This window comes from Denticeps clupeoides, chromosome 3, assembly GCF_900700375.1.
Source record: "Denticeps clupeoides chromosome 3, fDenClu1.1, whole genome shotgun sequence".
In the NCBI taxonomy this organism is placed as follows: Eukaryota; Metazoa; Chordata; class Actinopteri; order Clupeiformes; family Denticipitidae; genus Denticeps; species Denticeps clupeoides.
Window position 1 is genome coordinate 24,610,187 of NC_041709.1, and position 10,980 is coordinate 24,621,166.

Below are 10,980 nucleotides of genomic sequence, written 5' to 3' on the forward strand. Positions count from 1 at the left end.
GTAATATTTACATTTCTGGCATTTATCAGATGCCCTTATCCAGAGCGACTTACAATCAGTAGTTACAGGGACAGTCCCCCTGGAGCAACTTAGGGTTAAGTGTCTTGCTCAGGGACATAATGGTAGTAAGTGGGATTTGAACCTGGGTCTTCTGGTTCATAGGCGAGTGTGTTACCCACTAGGCTACTACCATACTAATGACCAAAATATTATACTATTATATTCAATTATTATATTATACAATTATTATATTCATAAATTTACACTTTTTCATTTTCTAGCAATTAAAGATCAATGATGCACTGTGGTCTTCTGATACTGACAGAATTTTTCTCTTACGTTTACGAGACACTTGGTGTTCATGTCCACGTGTCAGAGATTCTGAATTATCATTGTTAACTACTTCTCTGGGTGTCCAGGACACCTTCAGTATCTGAAGGAGTAACTAGAAGTGTCAACAATCGGCCGATATTTTGGTCTCCGATTAAAGTAAGACATTTTTGAGAATGTCTTATTAGTTTTGCATTTGTGAGTACAGGCTCAGCACAACTGTGATTCGACGACTCCCACCCCACCAGCTATTTGTTCATTTTCTCACGCCTATGTGACATTGGCTGTTTAGATAACAGCTCGACAGCTGCTGTTTATTCACAGAATTCTCTTTATAAATAGTTTACAGACACATTTTAGTGGCAATAACGGCACCGATATAGTGCAAAAGACGTCAGATTGACCTTATATAACTTCAAATATTGTCAAAACAACGAATGTTTTTCGTTTAACTAATTTAAATGAGCAAAATATGAATCTATATTAATAAAATAAACTTTTAATTGCATTTAAAGTCCTATGGTTCATTGAAGACACACACCCGGCCTCACATCTGAAATGTGGTAATAGAGTAGCCTCATAATTTGACTCACTGTGCACATTTATAGAAACCCCCCTGACACTCATCTCATAAAAACCCCACCCAGCGCACATGGACTCGTCTGGTCATCAACTTTTCTGACGGGCCTCGACAGCTGCCGCCCGAATCGGTGGCCTCCCCGCTCGGCAAGGGGAGTTGGCTCAGGGAAATTAGGGCGTCGTCATTCGGCACCCCATTCTCACAACACAGCCACAGACCCAGACCAGCGAAGGGACAGCAGGAGCCACCACCAGATCTTTGTGGCCAACGTCAACACTGGGCCGGCTGGGGGGCTTCACCAGAGCACCATCTCGTTTGTGAAGTTCACCCCCTGAGCCACAACAACGTCGCCATGCACAAGAACACGAAGGTGAAGATCGCCATCTTCGTACTCTTGGTGGGGATGGCCTCCATGTTCACCTCGGTGGTGACAGACTACTGGGCCGTTCTGAGCCCGAAGGTAGACCAGGTCAACACCACGTGCGAGGCGGCCCACTTCGGCCTCTGGAGGCTCTGCAAAAAGAACATCTACATCACAGAGGAGAACACCGTTGGGCATGGCTGTGGTCCCATCAGTCTTCCTGGAGGTGAGTGAGAGAGCATGAGAAGCCCACCCTACTTCTAGATAAACATCTGAGGGAAAATGTCTTTAGAAGAACTCTTTCAAGTTTTTCTAAGCTCCAGTGCAGGTTTATTATGTGGGGTAGAGTCACCCAATCTGAAGTGGAATAGTGGAACGTCCCTGGCCATTAATGCTCACAGCTCCTGCACAGGCTATGCAGACGGTGGCTGAGAAGTTGTGAATTTTTAAGTGTTCCACTCTTCTGCATGAATTCATTTTGACCTTCTGACTCTTTCCTTTGGATGCAATATTCTGACAGTTAATAAGAAATTATAGGTCATGGAACAGAACTTGAACAAAGAGTTTGTTTTTAATCAAGTATCTTTAATAGTAATTTGATTTTCCTAGTGAAGATGATAAGGGGTGAAACATACCGAAAGTAAGTCTGCTGGACATTTTGGGATGTAGACTTTTATATAGTGTATTTCCTGCCTTCTTGCCATACTTTTAAAGACACAACAAAATGAGCATATGAACGTAATTATTATTGTTGTTGTTGTGTGAATACAGTGAAATACTGTCCCGGGGAGGATTTTAGGTAACCATGGGGAGCCGAGATTATAAAAACCTTCCTGCTTGGTTAACTATGGAAAGCATGTGCAAAATGCCAGAGGAGATAGAATGACCAAAACAGCTGCTGAAAAAAAAAACGGCTACTCCACGGCATTCATGGCCCAGGAGACATGTGGCACCGAGTTTATTTTAAGGAGAGGCTTTTTTTTATTTTCTCATATGAAAGGAAATGCAGTGATAGATTTATGTTAATCCATTATAATAGAACCCCCCACCACAACCACAACCACTTCAACTAATTAAGTCTGGATGGGAACCCTTGAAATGCTGTACCGTTTAGGTAATAATGTTCATCTGAGGAGGTTTTTTTGGGGTGTGGTGGGCAGTTATTTAGCTTGGTGGATTTTTTTAATTAAGGCATTTACAGAACAACAGCAGACATAAAACAACAGCAAACAGTAATCAGTACAATTCTTGGTGTATGGTATGTAGTCTATGGCACAACTCTTGACTCTTTTGGTCATTTTCGCGTTTTTGGGGGCACCGCTTTCAAACTGTTTTCACAGTATGGAGCTTGTTCAAAGTTTAATATAATATAATATAAATATAATACAATATAAAAGTAAATACATAGTAAATATCTGTATCTTGAAGAGCAGAAACTAACTACCATTTTTGATGTGTGTTTTTTCTGTCACCCAGAACACAATCTTTAATGATGTTTTAAGAGTTTAAAATAGGAAGAGCTTGATTATTACCCTCATTCTCGATTATTTAAACCAATGCCTGTAAAAACATCATAAGCACCAGTGAACCCAATGCACCACTTAGTGCATCTTGCTGCGCATAGCACCAGTTTGAAAACAGTGCCCTTGGAATCTAAGTGAAAAGGCTGAACAGACCGATGTTTTTGGCCCTATGTGAAGATTCTGTGAAGATTCTCAATCATCCAGGTGAATCAGATTGACAAAGTCCTGTGGATGCGAAATGAAACGTCTCTATAGTAAAGAAAGAAAGTTCAGTTGCCATGACTCAACTTTCAGACATATGTGTAGTGTATTTATTCAGGTCCGGTCCCCCAGTTGTTCACAGGGAAACAATGGTTGACTATGACCTGACATTCACACATTATAAACAACTTTCCAACTTTTGTTAACCCAGTGTATTATAGCATAAAGAGCATTTTAAGCATAAAAATCACCTAAACAGTTCATTATCAAGTACGCAACTCAAGGTTTTATTTCCTTTCACAGTTTCAGACATTTCATTCTGCATCCACAGAACTTTGTCAATCAGATTGACAAAGTCCTGTGGATGCGAAATGAAACGTCTCTGTAGTAAAGAAAGAAAGTTCAGTTGCCATGACTCAACTTTCAGACATATGTGTAGTGTATTTATTCAGTCCCGGTCCCCCAGTTGTTCACAGGGAAACAATGGTTGACTATGACCTGACATTCACACATTATAAACAACTTTCCAACTTTTGTTAACCCAGTGTATTATAGCATAAAGAGCATTTTAAGCATAAAAATCACCTAAACAGTTCATTATCAAGTACTCAACTCAAGGTTTTATTTCCTTTCTCAGTTTATATGAACTAATATGTCACCGAAACAACGGACCCTCCGGCCAGTAGGAATGACTGCCAGGAATTAATTTACTTTGGCAAGACTTCTACAAAGATGACACTGCCAGATAACAGAAACATTCATTCAGTGACAGGCAGACTATGGACAAGACAGATGGACTAAAGCTGCTTTCACTCAATTTAAGCAGAAGTATAATGGCAAATTTAGCTAAACACTGTCTTTCCCCACCTTTTCTGTGTATGAGTGTATTAAAATATATTTTAAAGCAATAAAGCCTTATATACAGTATAAAGGAGATTAAAACTCAGTCAGGATTTTGAGAAACAAGTGAATATGTTTTATAAAATGTAATTTGTTATTTAAATAAGAAATATTTATTTAAGTCACTGGATAATTTTGATTGCTGTTTACTTAATTTGTTAAAATGCCTAAAAATTAAACAATGCTAAATATAAGTAGTTTTTGAAACACATATAAACACATACATTGTAAGCTACTTTTTTTTTTTTGATTGGCAATGGAAGGTTCAAAATTTCCAAACATGCTGTAAAAATCATAACTATCCCAACATTGGTCTGCATTGGGCGGGTGGTATAAATCATCAAGCTAAATTTAGTTTGCATGTAGAAGCAGCTGTCTAGAGAAATTGTCCAGGCCGGCTCTGGTCCTTCAGACACGGTCCAGCTCCTGTGAGTGTCAGAACTGGGTTGAAGAACCAAGGCCGACCCCTTACATCCACACAAATCATTACAGACCCATCCAAACAAATGCCCAGGAGAAAAGTCTGTCCAGATGCTAAAATGGTGATGCAAAATGGTCTGGAATGATGTTTAACTCCCTCTTAAACCTGAAGATTAAATCTGAAGCTCCTAAATGAATTGACGGTGGAGCTGACTTCATAAAAAAGTTGTTTTATCTGCGGGGGCCAAGCTACTATTAGTCAGTTCCCCGCAGTGCAGCTATGCTCTGGCCAGTCAGTCGTTCCTGGGTGTCAAGGGGTGGAGCTTTACTGGGTTTACTTTATCAGTGTAGAGCAGGTGCTGGGTTGCCCAAATAGTGCTGCCAAATAAAGCTCACAGGATGAAGACATAGCCTGGACGTGCTTTACAGCATTTGGCTAATAACCTGTTTTACTGTCAGCATTTATTCTTATTCTGTTATTAGAAAAGCCCCATAAAGAATGGGACAGACAAGGCGGACATCAGTAAAGGATTTGGACAGAACTTCCAGGCTGAAAGTTATAAAGAGACTAACAATAAAAGTGATTGCTTGTGACACATATCCATGTGTTCTAAAAGTTAGGGGTTTTCTTTCTGCATATGTTGGTCATTTCTCTATATGGTGGTCTGATTCAATATGATTTTTTTCTGGCCATCTTACACTATTTACAATCTTGGATGGACATCTAAGGGTAAAGTTTTACACAGCACATGGCAGCCTGAAATATATACACTACTTGTTTTGCCATTGAAAAAAATGCCTTTTAACACACACATACACATGTCCACTTTTTATAGAACATTGAGAACTCTGCTAAATTCTAATGTAAATGTAGATTGCCTTCCTCCAAGTGAAGGAAATAAAAAGCATGCATAATACTGAATAAAATCTAATATCAGCTGAATTAAGTACTGATCAGTCTGACTTCTACAATTTCTTTTCAATTTTTTGATTTGTCCAGCAGAACTGCCCATAATGTTCTCAATGTGATGTGGAGTCCATCACCTGCCAATCCTTGATTCAGTCGTTCCTTTCCTTTCAGAGCACAACTGCACGTACTTCAGGCACTTCACACCAGGGGAGGAGTCTGAAATTCTGGATGTGAAAACACAGAAAGGTAAGCCCACCTCTTTTGCGAAAATATAGAATTTGGCTCAATAGACTAATAGCATTTTTAACGTATTGATGTGAAACTATACACAGTTTCCGAATATTATGTTATATTTGCTTGAACCTGCCATTTATTGCTCACAGTTGAAGGGCTGTCAGTGTTCCTGATGTAATGATCAGTGTCATGCACCACTAAAAGCTGAACCACGACTTCCTGATGAACTCCTAAACATTTGCATCAGTTTTCAGCTGCATCCCCAGTGACTGTACATCTTGCATATCATTTCAAGAAAATCTTCAATCACTTAAAAAATGTAACTTTTGAATTCACAATTAATTGCAATTAATTATTAAGACTGAAGCTTGTTTTATAATTTATTCATGAATATTACAGAGGCAAGTAAGAAAAAGACGTAATGGTTCACTTACAAATGTAGGTGGTAGTAGCCTAGTGGGTAACACACTCGCCTATGAACCAGAAGATCCGGGTTCGAATCCCGCTTACTAACATTGTGTCCCTGAGCAAGACACTTAACCCTGAGTTGCTCCAGGGAGACTGTCCCTGTGACTACTGATTGTAAGTCGCTCTGGATAAGGGCGTCTGATAAATGCTGTAAATGTCAAATGTCAAAATGTAGGGTGGTAGTAGCCTAGTGGGTAACACACTATGAACTAGAAGACCAAGATTCAAAAACCACTTACTACCATTGTGTCCCTGAGCAAGACATTTAACCCTGAGTGTCTCCAGGGGGGAACTGTCCCTGTAGCTACTTATTGTAAGTCGCTCTGGATAAGGGCATCTGATAAATGCTGTAAATGTAAATGTACAAATACATCAATAGGCTTCAGCAGACTTTCTTCCGAAATCCCTTTATAATGGGGCTCTGTTGCTTTGAGCTGCTTGCATTCAGAAACGTTCCAAATACAGAGCCAATCAAATGCATTTATTAAAATTTTCCCAGATGTGTTGGCCTATCAGTCAGGTTTATAATGTTTTAAGAGTATGTATGTTGAAGCGAGATTGGTTGGCACTCAAGGTGTGGCAGACATGGACCAGTAGAATTATAATGGACATGCAGTGTAACCCATGACACTGAACTAAAACCTACTCTGCAGTGTCCAGTACCTCCAAACATGGACAGATGCTCCATACTGTACTTTAAATTTTTCGACTCCTAGACATTTTGGACCATTTTTTTCTTGGACAAATCATCACCAACATTGCACTGACTCCAGTTGCAGACTCACTCCACTCTCTCTGTATCACTCGTTCCCAAGGTTTCTTACTTTCTTTTTTTCTCTCTAATAAAGTTTTTTTGTGTGGAGTTTTTCTTTGTGTGCAGAAGGGTTGAGTATGGGGGGGTGTCAATCGTAGGCCCTGTAATTACCGAAATTTAATTACCGAAAAATTTAATTTAATTACCGAAAAAAGCGACATATATTAATCACATATTTCTCTTTTTTCCCTCTCCACAGAGTACAATATCTCAGGAGCAGCCATCTCACTCTTCAGCATTTTGTTCATGATTCTGGGCTCCCTGTGCATCCTGTGTTCCCTCCACAAGGGCAAGGACTACCTCTACAAACCAGCCGGGATGTTTTTTGCATTTGCAGGTAATGCTGTTTAACTTGCTGGGAAACTTTAGATTTGTCTTCTGTGATAAAGGATTCGCTGTAAGGATTCCTCTTAGCCAGAAAAATCAGACCGGAACTAACAGTGCCAAAATAAAGCAAATTCAGTACGTGCAAGTCCTAAAATGTTAACAGTGATTAGCAGATTATCAAGATAAGATAAGATGATACAATAATTGTCCAGCAGGTGGGAAATTTACATCAGGAAATGTCACGGCATAAAGTGGACAGTACAAGATAAAAACAATTTATATCATAGACAATATGCCAACTGTATAATATAAATCGTTCACTATTCAAATAGTAGTCTGGAAAAAACAGTGGATCAGATTATTAAAAATATGAGTTTATAGTATCCCACTGACTGCCTGACAGGGCTTTAATTCAACCATTTTGATGGGTGAACTGGTGAATTTGATTTAGTTCATTCTTCAGTTGTGCTGCTCATTAAAATGAATTATGCTCTGATGTTCCTATAGGTCTCTGTGCCATAACCTCTGTGGAGGTGATGCGTCAGTCTGTCAAGAGGATGATTGACAGCGAGGAGACTATCTGGATCGATTATTACTACTCGTGGTCATTTGGCTGCGCCTGCGCTGGATTTGCCCTCCTTTTCCTCGGTGGCCTGGGTCTCCTGCTGGTTTCCATGCCACAGATGCCTCGCAACCCCTGGGAGACGTGCATGGACGCTGAGCCCGAGCACATGGGTTAACCCTACAGGCAGACAGTGGGACACTAATGAAAGAAAACAGAAAACAGGGTGAATGTCCTACAGGTGTCTTGTGTGTGCTGGGTGATGTTTGAGAAGAAAAGGAACAATACATGATTTAAAACATCAATACATACGTAAGCAGGAGTGAAAAACAATGGCCATCGGTCAATCCATTTATGTTTTCTCCTTATATCAATATAAAAATATTTTCTTAACCCACAGATCTGTCCCATATCAGTACATACTGTATGCAATGACCCATCAAGTTAGTGAAAAAATGAAAAAGTTTATGAAAAAAATAAACACCAGAGGACTCTCTGCTACGTTCCATTTTCTCTGAAGTTGGATCCACGTGGTATTTTTTGCACATGTAAACACCGTAGTACCATGTCTGTAGTTAGTAGGTCGACATTAGAGTGTACAGCTGATTGAATGAGAACTAATAAGACAACCAGCACATTACTACACTGTGGATATTTAGGTGGGGGTTGGTGAGGTTCAACTCCAACTGAAACAAATTGCAGTGCACATATATATAAATTTCTAAGAATTTCACTTGAAATAAATAAATTCAATAAAGACTCAAGAGAAGATGATCTTTAACTACAGATTAATTTTTTTTTGATAATGTGTCCATGTGCTGTCATACACCTTGTATTATATTGCTGTACATATTAACTTTGCAAGCATTGCATTGGTGTGGTGATTGCATCAGTCGAAATCCCCAGATTTCTTCTTGAAAAGGAGGGCTGTAAAAAGTTAAACCAGAGGGTCTTCATCCACATTGGAGCATTGATTTTCAATGTGAATTTTTTTCCTTTTGTTAATTTTGAAATGAAAGCAAAATTTTCCTGCTTAAAATGGAAGGTATATTAATTTCCTCTGAACAATATTTATATACAGTATGCCATTGTGTATCCATGGTAATGTAATGATCCACAAAATCAAAGCAGTTCATTTATTTGGAATTTTTGGTTAAATGTATATTACAGTGAGGTTCACTGAGGTTTAAGAGACAATATTTTCTATATTTAATGGCCTTTTTAATTAGGTAGGAAATGTGTCTGTCAAAATTCTAACAAATTATAACAAAAAAAGGGGTTTCACCGTACAACACACCATGTAACAAAATGTAATTCATGTATTTACATTATATTGTACATGCATGTGAACCCAGGGTTAGGGTCTTGGTTGGGGTTAGGGTGTATAGTAAATGGTAATTGCATGGTAATAGTTTAAACTTGGTGGTATAGATATACATAAAAATGGCCCTGTAATATGATAACGACACTTTTTGCAGTGAAGAGGTTCTCTTGCCCGGGCAGAGTGTTAATATTGTGTTTGAACTATGATTGTTTTTGCCTTTTGTTGTTAGATTTTCACAGTGAAAGTTTTTTTATTTATTCTGAATTTTATCCACTTTTAGATTCAGTGCATCAATAAGATAATAATTTCAAGCTATCCCAGAGCATGATTACATATGTGGTCTATGGCACTGGGTCAAATTCAAAGTTCTAAGAATCTTGATTTATTTAAAGTTATTTACTAGTTTATTAATTTTTATACAATTTAAAATGATTGTACTGCATGTACATGTCATTTCATATTAACAGTATTGCATTACTGTTTATTTCTCAATCTCTCTTTTTAGCTCATCTTTTAAAGGTAAAAATTAGTTCAAGTTAGTTCAGTCATGTCTGTCACTGTCCTTCATCTTTTATTTTCTTTTTATATGCATGAAATGTAAGTTTGTTAAAAGAAATCTGTTTTGTTGTATTTGTTCTAATATACATGCATTGTCCTGTTCATTTTTAATCAAAATAAATCTGGCCACATGCTTTGGCAAACCTGTGCCACCTTCGAATCTAGTGTTCCGAGCGAATGAATTATAGTATCTAATAAAGATTTATGAGAATTGCAGATTATTTCACTCAACATGTTGCTGTGAAGAAAAATGATTTATAATTAAGTGAATGAATGCTGTCACCTTCATCAAGCCAGCACCAGCCTAATGGAACGAGTCAGATTGAACTGACAGTATCTGCTGGAACACTCTGCTTCTTAACTTACCTGTTATGTAAGCCCCATTTTCACAATAAAAGTAAACATGAGAGATACTTTTGTAATTTCTCATGTAAGATGTACCTGATGAATGGGTCCTGATCACTCCCAGCTAATGCTGATTAGCTCAAGTGATCAGGACTCATTAAATACCATTCTGCACCAGTGAAGGACAGAGCTATTCTCCAACATGAACACAGAGTTTGCCACGTCTGGTATGCGCAGTGTGGCGGCATTGCAAGTGATGTGCTTTACGTACCATGCAGGATCATGCATAGACACGAAGACTCCATGTGCCTGTCAGCTCAGCGCATTCCAAGCGCGGGACTTGGTAAGCATGGTGCCTGACTGGCTGGGTAACAAAGACAATCCTACAACAGACAAGACCCCCTTCAGTGTATTGTGGCTGTGTGGTTCTTCTGCTTTGTTGATTACCTTTGTGTTTACCATCTTTCTGGTACATCCCATCTCTTTCCTTTGACAAGATCTGATAAAATGTTTATAGGAGAGGATTGCTGAGAATATGGACAATATAATTGAAAAGATTGGATTTAATGACACTTACAGCAACACCTTTTTTCTCTTGGTTTTCGGTCTTGGCCTTGGTCTTGGCAAATAAATAAATGATGTCTATATGATATAATAAAACGTCAACAGATGTTTGCCAGATTAAGGACAAAAAGCCTCTGTCAGTGGAAAAACGCAGCCTTGTTCTATATTTTAAATGCCCATGAAATTTACGTTTTTTGAATTGCCAGCAGATGCCTGGAATCATATCTGAATTATTCGATCATTACTTTGAAATAATATCCTTCTGTAGATTTTTCACAGACAGCTAACCACAAAATAAGCGTATCCAGACACGCTTGTGACCTACAGGTGTCCTCTGGGAACATTTCCATTGTGATTTTGTTATGAGTTATGATAGCTGTGCAAGAGGCAGAGGGTTGGGTTGATGGGCAGCAAGGTGCTAGAAACACCTGTCCATTGGGGAAAATGAAGGTGACAGTGGCACATCTTTTTTTTCATGATTTCGATGCCTGCCATTATTGAGAATGACAGCCACGACGGGTCTGAGGGAAGGGGAATTATTCACACCTTCACACCAAGA

General features: G+C 38.7%; 1 protein-coding gene across 1 annotated transcript; it reads left to right on the plus strand.

Annotated features, from left to right (window-relative positions):
- The first annotated feature begins 1,079 nt into the window (after positions 1 to 1,079).
- cacng1a (calcium channel, voltage-dependent, gamma subunit 1a) lies at positions 1,080 to 9,659 on the plus strand. The gene is made up of 4 exons (XM_028973625.1): positions 1,080 to 1,497; positions 5,397 to 5,471; positions 6,941 to 7,078; positions 7,576 to 9,659. The coding sequence occupies exons 1-4, from the start codon at positions 1,263 to 1,265 to the stop codon at positions 7,806 to 7,808; spliced, it is 681 nt and encodes a 226-aa protein (XP_028829458.1). The 5' UTR covers positions 1,080 to 1,262; the 3' UTR covers positions 7,809 to 9,659.
- Positions 9,660 to 10,980: the final 1,321 nt, after the last annotated feature.

Excerpts from the sequence above, each read along its gene's own strand:
- cacng1a (XM_028973625.1), top strand. The coding sequence starts at position 1,263 with ATGCACAAGAACACGAAGGTGAAGATCGCCATCTTCGTACTCTTGGTG. Across the intron at positions 5,472-6,940 it reads GGATGTGAAAACACAGAAAG|AGTACAATATCTCAGGAGCA; the intron begins GTAAGCCCACCT and ends CCCTCTCCACAG. Across the intron at positions 7,079-7,575 it reads GATGTTTTTTGCATTTGCAG|GTCTCTGTGCCATAACCTCT; the intron begins GTAATGCTGTTT and ends ATGTTCCTATAG.